The 14081-nt window shown below is 40.1% G+C and overlaps 1 protein-coding gene across 3 annotated transcripts in view; it reads right to left on the reverse strand.

Annotated features, from left to right (window-relative positions):
- Window positions 1-7909: 7909 nt before the first annotated feature.
- Window positions 7910-14081, reverse strand: part of NOL10 (nucleolar protein 10) — a 56540-nt gene continuing 50368 nt past the window's right edge. For all 3 annotated transcript variants that reach the window (XM_086461577.1, XM_086461578.1, XM_086461576.1), the window contains 2 exons: window positions 11485-11587; window positions 7910-8204 (listed from right to left, as the gene is read on the reverse strand). In XM_086461577.1, coding sequence (XP_086317703.1) covers window positions 8085-8204; window positions 11485-11587 — 223 coding nt within the window. In that variant the 3' untranslated portion in view covers window positions 7910-8084. The remainder of the gene's footprint in view (window positions 8205-11484; window positions 11588-14081) is intronic.

Below are 14081 nucleotides of genomic sequence, written 5' to 3' on the forward strand. Positions count from 1 at the left end.
GATCATCTATACTCTGCTTCTAGTAATAGTTAAGTTGCAGCAATGTAGTTACCATGGCATTGTGCAAAAGCAATTTGTTGTAACCTGTCTAAATATCTCAGATAGAGGGTATTTATTTGCTGTGGAGATCAGTTTATTGCCTCATACTTTCAGTGCAACACTGTCATAGTCCTGTTGGGCAATCTCCCTTTTACATCTGGGAAAGGAGAAAACCACAGTAGCTATGACGGGAGTGTTGCAAACTTCCCTTTTGATTCAGTTTACAAGAGTATCTGCAAAATCCTAATAGACAAGATAATTACTTTTCACAGCACTCTCATTTGCGTAAGATGATTAAATCCTTAAAGGTAAGCATGTGGTCCTTTATGGCCCCTACTGTATCCACTCCACTTGTGATAGAAAGTTGCAATATTACAAAGGTTAACATACATAAGAAAATATATTTACAGAAGAAATGTTGGTAAATGGAATGGACATAATATGCGTTACTGAAGTTGGATGATATATAATTTGAATGCTTTTGAATGTCGAACCTTTTGTGTAATTGTACACAATGTAACGTAGTTGTGCATGTGTGTAATTGCAATTGTACTAATGCAGTAGTAAAATTATTGAGAAAATTATAAACCGTAACAATCCCACCCAAGGCACCCAGATCCTTAATGAAGTGCAGCTAGCACGGTGGTACAGATGCACATAGAACAGTAAGAGTAGAATTTTTGGGGGCTTAAAGCAACACTCCCCCCTGCCTATTGCCAATGACATGCACAGGAGCGCGTGCCAGCTCTCCAAACCCCCACCGTGCACTCTGATGTCACAGCTCTCCACATCTCCAAGTTCATACAAATCCATTCTATTCAAGCTGTGTCTACACACAAGATGTCTACTTATTATCATTTTGGTGCTCATTCTCAAGTCTGTGCTGGATCTGTACAAATTTGTACTACAGACCCTGGAAAAAGAAAAACTTGAGTGTAGAGATAGGCACCCCACAAGAAATAGCCAGATGTTAAAACAAGAGATAATAAGTAGGAGAGACAGAGCAGCTTTGGCAGAAAACGCTGTAGGGAAGGGAAGGGTGGTTCCAGGAATTGGGAGTACAAATTTTGATTAGGGCTGGGCTGGTATTTCCCACTTCAACTGCCTAGTTTTCTCTTTAATGAGGAAATGGGACTTTTATTTTTGCCCCACTCAATGAAGAATTAAATGGGAATAAGGACTTGCCTTCATAGGTAAGCTGACCCAAATGTCGCTTGTAAAGCACGACCACACTGGGAACAATAGTGTTTTAAACTCATACCTGATCGTGCTGTCAAATTATTGTACTTAAACTGTAATTGAATGTAACTGTCTAAGAAAATGCAGCACTTATCTCTGCAATTATTTCTTTCAAATGGTAAGAGAAAAATTACTCCTTTATGAACCTGCTCAGGGTCGATCTTCACTGCTTGCACATGCACCACAGTCTAAAACACTAAGCAAACAAAGAACAGAAGATGAGATCCTGAAAAACATGGTCAGCAACACACACTCACATTTCTGAATTTACATTAGTATGGATGACTTACGGTCATTGCAGTTTTCATTCACTTGTACAGGAATCAGCTTGCTTTACCTCTGCTGATGTGTAAGCGTGCAAACCAGTCTGTACCATCGGATGCTCACGAGTATTTTGTACAGAAATGCCACTTACAGTACAGAGGGTAACGTGTGACATATTATCCATAGAAATTTGCCACTAGGCCCTGTTTGGATCAGGTATCTGGGCCAAATTAAAAAACAGGAGGAAGGAAGCGATACTAAAATGCAGACAACACAAGCAGAGTCATCAGAGAAATGAATGGGGCAGAGAATGCCCAAATTATAGGTGGGGGAATGGGTGTGGAAATTAGCAATACCCAGTTTTATAGACAGAATGACTTACGAACTGCATCACAAAGTTTACAGTTATCCATCTACAGAGTCTTTAAAATGCGAGAATTCTTTTTTCTTCCTGTGGTGTAAAGTACAGCTCTGCGAAGTCTGATTATTTTCTGCAGGCTGTACTATAAATTGTTCCATTTTGGTGACAGGACTATGTCTTCATGTTCATCACAAAAAGTCAGTTGTTGAGTAAAAGGGGCTTTGAAGCACAGAGATAACGATCAAGAGCTTCCCAAGATCAGACAAAATATATTAGCTATGGAAACAAGCAAAAAAGGGCATTTCATCTTCATGAAAGAGATAAAAAGATAAAACTAGTGAGTGATTCAGTTGAAGGATGGGACAAAGTGGTGAACGGAGTTCAGTCCAGCTGGTGGCCAGTCACAAGTGGTGTCCCCCACAGCTCAGTATTGGGACTGGTCATGTTCAACATCTTTATTGATGATCTGGGTGAGGGGATTGAGTGCTCCCTCAGTAAGTTTGCAAGCGACACTAAATTGGGTGGGAGTGTTGGTATCCTTGAGGGTAGGAAGGCTCTGCAGAGGGATCTGGACAGGCTGGATCGATGGGTTGAGGCCAGTTGTATGAGATTCAACAAGGCCAAGTGTCAGGTCCTGCCCTTGGGTCACAACCACCCCATGCAGCGCTACAGGTTTGGGGATGAGTGGCCGGAAATCTGCCCGGCAGAAAAGGACCTGGGGGTGCTGGTCGACAGCCGGCTGAACATGAGCCAGCAGTGTGCCCAGGTGGCCAAGAAGGCCAACAGCATCCTGGCCCATATCAGCAATGGTGTGGCCAGCAGGAGTAGGGAGGTGATCGTGCCCATGTACTCGGCACTGGTGAGGCCGCACCTCGAATGCTGTGTGCAGTTTTGGGCCCCTCACTGCAAGACACTGAGGTGCTGGAGCGTGTCCAGAGAAGGGCAAGGAAGCTGGTGAAGGGTCTGGAGAACGGGTCTTGTGAGGAGCAGCTGAGGGAACTGGGGCTGTTTAGCCTGGAGAAGAGGAGGCTGAGGGGAGACTATCACTCTCTACAACTACCTGAAAGGAGGTTGTAGTGAGGTGGGGGTCGGTCTCTTCTCCCAAGTAACAAGTGATAGGACAAGAGGAAATGGCCTCAAGTTGTGCCAGGGGAAGTTCAGATGGGATATTAGGAAAAATTTCTTTACCAAAAGAGTGATCAAACATTGGAACAGGCTGCCCAGGGAAGTGGTGGAGTCACCATCCCTGGAGGTGTTCAAAAATCATGTAGATGTGGCACTTCGGGACATGGTTTATTGGGCATGGTGGTATTAGGTCAATGGTCTATTCCAACTTAATAACTATGATTCCATGAAAGAGGCAAAAATTACTCCATTCAATTAATGCTGCATGCCTCTTCCTTATGCCCAACTACTGATCATACAGTCGTTAGGCTGGAGAGGTTCTCTAAAGTTCATTAATCCATTCCTCCTCCTCAAGGCAGGTTCCACTATACCTGTGGGGCTCCTGCAGATGTTTAATCTGACATGACAAGTGTCTTGGCGAACATTGTACAACCTTCCCAGGAAAGCTGTTGTACTGCTTCGCTGTCCTTCTGCATCTGCAAGTTGGTCCTAGAATTTAAGTCCGTTACTCGTTTTCCCATCTGGAAACATGGAGAACACAAACATAAAAGACTGCCCCAAAGCAAGATGGAGTAATTTGAAAACCATTACAGCCTCCCTCACAACTCTTCCTGAAGCTGGTAATCTGAAATCATACCTACTTTAAACTACATACATAAACAAACCCCACGAATATAAAAATGTGTATATACATTTTACACACACTTGCTATTTATGCAGGGAAATATTTTAAATCATATTTCACTATTTTGTTCAGATATGAAAACCCAGCAGTGTGGTACAGTAAATTCTCCATTGTTTTATATAAACTGATGGATGGTCTCCAATTTCAGACAATTATACCAGCCACAGGAACACAGCATGCTTTTTGGCCTGGTAATAGCATTTTGGAAAGAACATCACACAAATAGTTTTGGTTTAATGTTTGTTCAATGACTAATAGCCTATCTGAAGTAAACTGTATTACTTGTGGAGTGAGAAAATACTGAAGTATACGTGACGCATCAGATCCAGGTCTTTTCTTTAGCTCGCTAGTATTGCACTCACATTTAACCACTATCTGTACATTTATGTATAGCGAGTTTTTAAAGTGATTCTCACCACTAGATTCTCATATGTATGAAACAATCAGGGTTTCCACAAGACATCTGATCACTCTTACTTTAAGAGTATGAATCTTGAATGTCAAAAAGGATCCCAGCAGCTGCTCAGCTTCTAGGAATGGCAATACTAGATCAATACTGATTCCTGCAGTATGGAAAATGAAGTGCTGTTGATTGAAAAAACGTTGATGCAATCAGGCTGATACCTAAGAAAGGCCTGCTTAGGTTGCACTATGAAGTTAATTGTTGCAATGATGTTGCATTAATATCTCAGCCAGTACTGAAACTCTCAAATCTTCCCCCAAATAGCTGTTTAAGGATATTAGTCTTCTTTATCAGTCTCAAGAATCTAAACATGCTTCATGCCAGGTCCCTGTGTGGGACCCTAGGGCTCTCCCACCTCTCCACCACTCTGCCAAGGGTTTGGCTGTCTGTGCTGAAAGCCAGCTCTTGTAACAGACGTCCAAACTGGGAACCGGACCACTACAGAAGAGATGCGTGACCAAGAGCTCTGAGCAGCCTTGCCAGAGGCCTGCCCCTGCTTTGCTCCAAAGCTGCAGCACCCTCAGTCCTCGCCTAAGCTACACTGCAGGTGTGCCCGTGCCTGCCCAAGCACCTCATGGGTCCTGACCAGCTCACTTGACCTTGGACCTGCCTTATCATTAAAGCCTTGTCTTTCTGGTCTGTTGCTTGAACCTCACTGCTGTCACCTTACTGCTTTTCTTGTCTGATATCTGCAGAAGTGCACCTCCTGTCAGGGAGGTCACTGCCCCTGCCTGCCTTGTCACCCTGAGCTCCCAGCCTGCCCTCCCTCACTCACAGAGCTGCCCACTCTCGCTGCTCCTCGATACCTCAAAAGCAAGGAACCTTCATCCCTATTTCACTGAAAAGCTCTTGGGATCGAATGCGTGCCAGACAGCTTGGCAGAGCCCACCGACTACAGTTCACCTGTGTGCCAGAACTCCAGCGCTGGACACCCTGAAGAGCCACGCCTCACTGTTCGCAAAACGCAAACATCAAACACCTCTCCTGACCAAAGTGAGCAACGTAGAAAGAACACTGCCTTCTTTCAAACATTTAATAGGCTAGGAAATCCACTTTTCTGGGTATCACTGATTCTAAGAGCTGCTGGTTCATGGGAAAAAGTGACCTTGAAGACTGCACAGCACTTTGCCTCTTCTTTGTCTTACACAAATACCCTATTCCACCACAATTTCACACAAGCCCTGAGCAATCCAGTGCACAAATGAAGAAACTGTTGAATGAAGAACCATCCACAAGGCAGGTGTTCCTGGGCAAAGACAAGCAGACAAATTTACAACGCAGCAGTCTCCCTCCTCGGAGGGGCATATCACAACCAGTTGTCGTATGCCATCCATGAATATTCAGGTTATCCAGTGTTCTCCTTCACAAATGCTATGTGTGACCTCCAATTTTCTAGGATTATTATCCAGAATGGAGAACGGTATCTATTACTTAAACACTTTTATCTGTAATTAGCCTTTATCACAGTCACAGTCCTGTCTTTCCAGGCATTTCACTGGCTATGCCTAGTATATTCAAGCACCATTTAAATTATATCTCAAATATCTTTTATGTGAAATAAACCGTGCACTAAGTACCATTTGCATGTGCCTTCTCTCCTCAGTATATTCCTCTCATCATACAGGCTCAAACCTAAATACATGACCAGTATTATCATAATGAGGTACTCCGTAAGTGTATGAAAACCATAACGCATGTGCTGACCTAAACCAGTGCCAGTCATAAGAATCTCAAAACAGAAGAAATACACTTTGTAAGCTAAAGTTAACCATTTCAAACTGAGTTCACTACTATCCTGCAGATGAACCAAAATTTTTTTACTGCTCTTGACAGTAAACAAAATCACTGCTGAAGTAAGGATGACTTAAACCACAAATGCACCTCTAGCTCTTGATCAAACACCATGAGATTTAGGCCTACCATGAGAAGGAATAAACTCCTCTGAATGCCAGCGCCAGTTCTGTCCACCTAATCCCCAATTCTCCCTGTATCAAGCAGAATAGTGGCAAGTTTCCACCATTAATCTTTCCAGCATAGCCATGTATATGAAGTGAACACATGGGAATCACACTGAAATAATTTCTAAGGGATAATACAATGCTCCAGCAGAAAGATGTTGCACTGGTACAAACTTTACCTTGTCATTGCACTTGGATTTCAGAGGCTTAAATGTTATCAAAAGACAAGACTCCAAAAAGATGGACGTACCCTTGAAGCAATGACAACTGCATTAAATTTTCTCAGCGGCTAAAGAGAAGTAATGAAGTTCCTTCTTGATATACAGCACAGGTGAGACTGACATTGGAATACCGGATAGTTCTGTGTTAAATAGCAAGCATGACGTGGACAATGAGGAAATTTGACAGCTTGAGGTAAAAAATAGGTATTGAGAGACTCATCCTTTAGTTGAACGCAAGGACAGAGGTGTGATGATTACAATGTATGTTTTAAAGATGAAACCACCAGGTGCAAAAGACATTTTTCAATTAAAGGAAACAATATAATTAAAAACAGAAGCAAGGAATTAAAGCAGCTAAAATTAAATCAGGGGAGAAGAAAAGAAATTTAACCACGTTAAACATATGACATTATAAACATGATTATAATACCAATAAACGAAAAAAAAAAAGCATCAGTCTATGAGAAACCAAGTTTTTTTACTGAAAAAAATTCTACAAAAAACCCTGCAAGAAGTCTACAGTAAATCCTGTCCAGCAGACCTGACCAGTTTAATAACCTCTCTGGTTTATAAAGCAAAACACTTAAGAACCTCCAAGTCTCTTAAAAAGATTTACAGTGATGGGGAGATTCACTAATTCTTGTTGGATCCAAAGTTCACAGTGTATTTGATTTAGCAAAAAGACAATTTATAAAGCCTTTTAAAAGCAATAAACAAAGCTCCTTTAGGATCAAAGCTAAAAATTAATTTCTCCGCTTAAGTAGTGAACTACTTCTATAAATGATGGATTTGCAAAATAAAATATCAAGAAGAGATGCTGTATCCTGGTTAGCAACAAGCATTCTTCTGGGAATGAAAAAGACGACATAGAAAAGAATCAATAATTTCCTTAACGCAGGTTCTAGTTTCTTAAGTTATTTAGCTAAACTAACTCTGTGACGCCTAAGAGGCTACTGGCATGGCCTTAACGTGCTTGTTATGTTGAACCATGGCTGGCCTACCAAAACATATTAAACCTGGTCCTAACAACCATTCTGAGTGAAGGCAATATTCACAAAATGTAACTTAATAATACTATCCTTCCAAGCTTCTCCTTTGTACATTGCTGTGGCAAAAGAGGTTTCTTTATGGAGCGACTCAGAGGAACCTAAATCAGGCATTCTAATTACCCTCATGACGACCATTTGTACCTCCTCCTGGCTACTAAGGCAACCCAAGAACATAAAGCCAAAGTCAGCTTTTGAAAAACACAATTGTGTGTCAAACTTCAAGAATCATAAAAGAAAAATGTGTTGCGCCCCTGTAAAGATAAGTTTTTAGACAAAATAACTTACCCTTGATCTTCTATCTAAGCAGTTGCAAATAAAGATTTCAGAAAGCAAAACCCCACAGTTCTTAAGTTAAATAAAAGACAGGCAGCCTCATTGTATACATAAATCCTTGTATAGAAAACATCCAGGGTTACACAATAACCAGTTGCTAGCAATTTCTGCACACATACGGTTCACACTGCAGTTTGTAATACACCACACTCGTAGTGTCCTTTGGTCAATACTTTTACTTTCATAAACTTTTCAATAAGTAACACAGAGTTTAGCAAGTTCTGGTTTCTGTGTTCATCAATGAATCAAAATACAAACACATTGGTACAGTGTCCCAATTTGAAAAAGTCCCTTTTTCAAATGAAAAACGAGATAAAAAGTTTCTTAAAAATACAGTAAAAAATAATTCAATGAAACAGTCGTCCTCTTCCACGTTTGCTCTTGAGATGACTGGCAGAACGCCTAAGAGTTTTCCTCTCCTGACGATGTTGTTTCTCAGCTTCCTGCTGTTTCTTTTGCTGCTCTGACTGGAATATTAAAACAAAAATAGATTCAGATTCTTGCAAACTTACATGCCTCCTCACTGTTCAAGTACCTATATAGCAAGTCAGAATTTCATTAGGGAAATCTGGAAATGCTGCTGTAAATGGTCCCCTGCTATCTTGTCTTATCCCATACGAGTTGATTCCGGGTAACCCTAGATATTATCATTCCAAGTATTTCAGAGCAAATATTTAAGACAAAGACATTGAAAACCAGTGAATAAAATAATGTATTTCAGATGAAAACCAAAGTCTAACAATAGACCGTAAAACGACACTCCAGAATTTATGTTTTAATGCCCTTAAGAAGGTAGAGCACAATTTGAGGCTATTTAGTATCTACTTTGGTTAACTAGTTTTACCACATTTAACATTTGCACAAATGGATTTTAAAAAGACAGAACAATTAGTTAAAACTGCTGAAACATACAGGTTTTCTAAAAAGTGTTCTTAGAAGTTCTTCTAAGTGTTTGAATATGCTGTATGCAATTGTAGAAAGACTTTCCATGTGAAAAATAATTTAAAATCTCTGCTCCTATGGCACTTGCTCTATTAATGCTTTTCCTCTTCATCAAAAGCACTCTGAAAGGGTTTAATCTACATACCACATAGATGAAATGGCTCTTACAGCCATAAACTACTATTTTCTTTGTAAGACTAAGGCTTGTCTTCAAACTAAGCATAAACTGGAACTAGCAGACTTGAACTAACCAAGCTCAGGCAACTGTCCATGCTACAAAATACTCCAGCAATTACAGCAATTTCAACAGCAGCATAGGGTAAGGGCATTAACAGTGTGACAGGATTACTGGATACTCAGCTGTACCCCTACTGCATCTAATTCTGTAAGCAGTAGCATTCACACATCAGCCCACCTCTTCCTGAATCTCCCACTGAAGTACCATTTCAACGTGAGCTAGAGATTTGCATGCATAGATGACATTTTGGCTGAGGTAAGATATGAACCAGTTTACCAAATGTAGCAATAAGTCCACACCAGTGTCATGGCAACACAAGTTAGTGGTCTCTAGACGTTGTTGAAATTTATCGACTCCTGTTTCCACTGCAAGTAAATCTCACTATGTGAAAATGTAAGTATGAAAATGTAATGCCCTTGAGACATCTTAATATAAAGTTGACTGCTACCACTAGTATACTGAAATTGAATTACCTTGATTTGCATTTGAAGCTTTAATTTTTTTTTTTTTTTTAAATGTTCTCTATACCTCCCTAGCAGTGTAAATATATAGGTATTTTAGAAACCCTGCTATTTTGTTGTATCTATTTGCTATCATAAAGCATGCAGAAATTGAAAAACAGGATTCCACATGGTAGGAACCATACTAAAATCCTCTGAAAACTAAACTGTGAAATATCAATGACAATTTCATCACTGGATCTGTCAGTGCTGAGCATTTGGAAGGCTGCTAACATATCGCAACTGCAGTGGCCAAGTTCAGTTGCAATTCCACTGACTTACAAGGTCGAGTGATACCAATCCTGTGGAAGCACAAATCTCTCCCCCACTAAGTCTTTCTACCTGCTCCTAAATACACGTGCACTTTAAGGAAAGGGCATCACAAAGCAGAAGCCGATGATCAGAGTAACACTAAAATCCATTTCGGTTTGCCAACTTCATCTCTGCATCCTCTGAAAAGGAGTGGCAAGACACAGCATACTGCATCGCGTGGCTTCTTCCTAGCCCTCCCTCTCCATTCCCTGGGAATTCAGAATATGTACACAAGGTCTGTTTATTTGAGAGAAGACTTTTAAGTTTTATTTTGCTATTCTGTTGATAGAACAGACCTTCACTGTAGATGCACTATTTTTCTTTTAATTAGACTTTAAAAAATCTTTTTAATGCAAATGAACACAACGTAGGTATTTCAATAAGGCAACATCAGTTAACAGTCACAGAAAAAAAAATCCATATACGTTAGCAGCAACATAATTAAAAAAACACAAAGCTGTAACATATCTGATGGAATCAAGTAAAAATGGCATTCTGAGCCACTGTTGTATCTGTCTTCTTCCACCTTACTCCCAAATCTTCACAAAACTTAGCAAAAGGCGATAGTTCATTGTTCACCACCAACTGCAAGAAACATTGCGCTTTGCGCTTTCTAATTTAAAGCTACTATAAAAAAGACTGTACTTCTGAAGCCCCGCAAAGCCCATTTAATTAGCTGCAAGACACTAACGTATCCGTTACAACAGTTGGTAAAAGCCCCTACACAGCGCTGCAGAGGAATCTGTGACCTATTCCACAGTCAAGACATTTTAAATTCCAGCAATACAGGAATCAAAAACAGATGAAAAAGGACATCTGCAAATAGACAATAATCAGTAAAACAAGTAAGGCAGAAACAGTCCAATAATTTCGGTTATTAAATTTTTTTTTTTCAGGCAATCAAGTAACTACCTAGCCATTCTTGTGACAGCAGTTTTACCAGTGAGAATAATATTTGACCCCCTTATAGCAAACAGGCTTACCTGAGGAAAACCAGTTTTAACTGAAGTGCATTTTGTCAGCTCAAGTATCACTTAATACAGGACTTCAGCTTTTATAATGTGACCTTTCCTCAGTTCTCATGCAATATTCTAGCAAAAAATCCCTAAGTGTTGTACAGCAGTAGCAGATGCACACATGCTTTTAACTCTGCTCACAGTATAAAGTAATCACCTGTCTGCGATCTACAAAATTCCTTAGGATGGGAAATCAAAACCCTTTTGGAAAGGTAGATAGGCAGCAGTCAGCTACACACTTCAAATGGAATTTGGGAAGTAGAACGGGACCAGAGCTCATTCTTGTGACGTGTGCTACACAAGTTCAACGACAAAGGTGGTTAGGTGCTCTGTTTTTATCATGCTAAGACCTAGCAACATTATCAGCCAAGAGAAAGCCTGTCACCTACAGCATCCTGATTGCATGTGGGCCTGCAGACCAAGATCTGATCAGTCCTGGCATGGAAGTCAGGTAAGGTCACAATCTTCTGGTGGTATGTCTGCAAATAAACTATCAAAAGATGGAAGCCAATATTTTCCACCAGAACATAAGATTTTATGAGTGCTGCCTGAGTTATAAGGGTATAAACACACAGTGTACTACCGGAGGCTTTCATTCTCTTGGCAAGAAGCAGAAGAGTTGGCAGCTCATAAAGAAATGAAGAGGGACATTTGTTTGACGGTTTTAAAGTTCCTGTTCTTTCATGCAAAAACTAAAGTTACTTGTGTATCATCTTAAAAAATTATATATATAGCTTACCTTCTTTAATTTGAATGTTGCCTGTTTGCTGCCTACTGTGGTATCAGACACATTGAGCGTGCCAAGTTTTTCTTCAAGCTTTAAACGATCTCCAAGAGTTTTCCTGCAGAGAATAATTAACATTAGTCCCTATTCTTGCCATATTTTTACTATAATAAAGACTGATAACGCAGTCAAAAATCATCTCAATTTCTCTGAAACCCTCAAATGCTGTAACTCTAAAAAATAAACATTCAGTAAACAGAAAAGAAAGGCAAGTTCAAATCATTCCCTCCAGATATTGCTTTCAGTAGAAACACTTTTAAAATTTATGTAAAGTTCATTGTTTTTTTCTGCTACACAAGCAAGAGGACTCTAGTTGAGAAAGAAACCACACCCTTCTATTGCTATAGTTTTCTATGAAATGTCAGGAAAAAGTCAGGAATATTCAGCTGCAGTAATAGACACACAAGTGAAAAAAAAAAAAACAACCAGTAAGGCTACATGTATACAGTTTTCTTGAAATCTTATAATTTCTGAATTGGAAACACTTTTGAGGGAAGGAAATAATGTTGACCATACATCAGAATGAATTAATCACCAAATGAATCACTTCACTGATCGAGACAAACTACTTAGTCCAAATACAAATGACTGTTTGGACGCTTTGCCAGCAACAGTCTAATGCAAATGGTTTTCTAAATAAAAGAACAATGCCAACAAGTGAATGTGACAGGTAAGGCAGACCCTGACCCCAGAGAGGAGCTCCACATCAGCACATGCCTTCAAGCACATGGTAGTCATCAGTCAGCTTCTGCAAGCAAGCTGGGATAGAGCCTCTCCCTTGGGCACAGAACTCCAGCATTACTATGGAGGAGGAGGTAGCTGTGGTGGCCCAAACTGATACCACTTTCAGCTCTCCTCCACTGGCCCCTACAAAGAAAAGACACATGGACGTGCCCCAGTTGCTCCAGGTTGTGAGCTGATATTTAATATCACCCTTGCGGACTTCAGTTAAGTTGGGTTGTAAACTGGAACAGCTGAGGAGTGGAAATACACCTTGTTCCCACATAGCCTCCAGCACAGGGGTGAGGCAGGCAGGCAGGGATGGTGCTGGCTTCAGCCAGCCTCGCTAAAGGCACCTGTGAGTCCTAACACGGCTCATCCTTCTTCTATAATGTGGGTCCTATGAGTAGGTAGTGCCACCTGAGAATATGACATGGCTTGTAGGATCAAACTCACCCTGCGATGTGCTTAGAAAACATTCGCCTAACTAAACAAAACTAGTTTCTGCAATTTGAGATGCTGCTGTTGCTGTCTTATTAGATCTCTCTGAAGAGGGCTAAGAGACAAACATTTTTTTGTACAAGTTTTACAGTAGAAAATAAGTCACCATAAAAATACAGATGATTAGCAGCCACCAAAGTCAATGGCATTTACTACGGATGAAGGGCTCACGGATTGTGGCCTATGCATGAAGTCTCTGAAGCCCACTGAATTTTGGTTAATGAGCCATTTTATGTAACAAAGACTTTTCAGATTAACAATGAAAAATTACTGTCAAGAATTACTTTATTTCTCATGACTAGGTACTTTGATTGTATTTTTTTCTGTAGTATATTTTTCATTGAGTACATGTAAAAACTTGTTCCATCTGTGTGAATCGGGAAGACAAGCTAAGCCTTAGAGCTAACTATGGCAGAAGATCAGTCACCAACACTGTGGTGGGATTTCTACATTCAAGCGAAGTCCCATTTTTCTCCCCTTTGAAAGTGAACTGGAGAAATATGGCTACTACCCAGCAATTATTTAGCATGACTGCCTAGATACTGCTTCAGTCAGGAGAAAAATTAAAATGAGGAGATATTAGCAAAACGCTGTGGGGTTGCAATTGTACTGAGTAACTGCAGGTATGGCTATATTTATCTGAAAATGTGCAGACCTCAAATGACTGGGAATTGCACACACTGATACACAAACACAACAGCTGGGTTGTTTGGGTTTGTGTTGGTTTTTTTTTTTCTAAAATCACCCTCAACAAATTGATTCAAGGGATACATTAACAGTGTTATTAAAAGCAACTTCCCCTGCCCTACAGTAAAAAACAAACAAATAAAAAAAATTGCCCAGGCACATTATAAAGAGAACAGTCTTTCAGGACTTTTCTTGCTGTTTTACTTTAGGAATACCTAGGAATGTCAGCTATGCTTTTGTTGGCTTTCTTGGCCACCCCTGAAGACATACACATTGACTGTCATACTTCATAAAGTATGGCTACTGTAGTTTTTAATTTTGGCATGCTCTAACTTCAATAAGAAACCTTTTAAAGGGACATCAAGAAAATCAAAATTGCTCTTAGCACACTGATAAAAACTCCTTTTACGGATTCCTTTTAAGTTACTATGTAAGAAACTCATGCAGTAAATAAACACAGCAAAGTTTTGCAGGTTTTCAAGTGCAAAAGGGGAAAAATGAAAAGCAGATGGATTTGAGACAAGGTGGTTTTTACAACCATGAGTAGATTTTGCAGCTTTCCTGCACAAAGAAATGTGTAGACCGTTGGTCTATGAAGAAATTTATAGTACGCACCACTGCTTTAGAAGTTGGGCTTGGAGCCG

Source organism: Leptosomus discolor, chromosome 2 (assembly GCF_034619465.1).
Source record: "Leptosomus discolor isolate bLepDis1 chromosome 2, bLepDis1.hap2, whole genome shotgun sequence".
Taxonomy (NCBI): domain Eukaryota; kingdom Metazoa; phylum Chordata; class Aves; order Leptosomiformes; family Leptosomidae; genus Leptosomus; species Leptosomus discolor.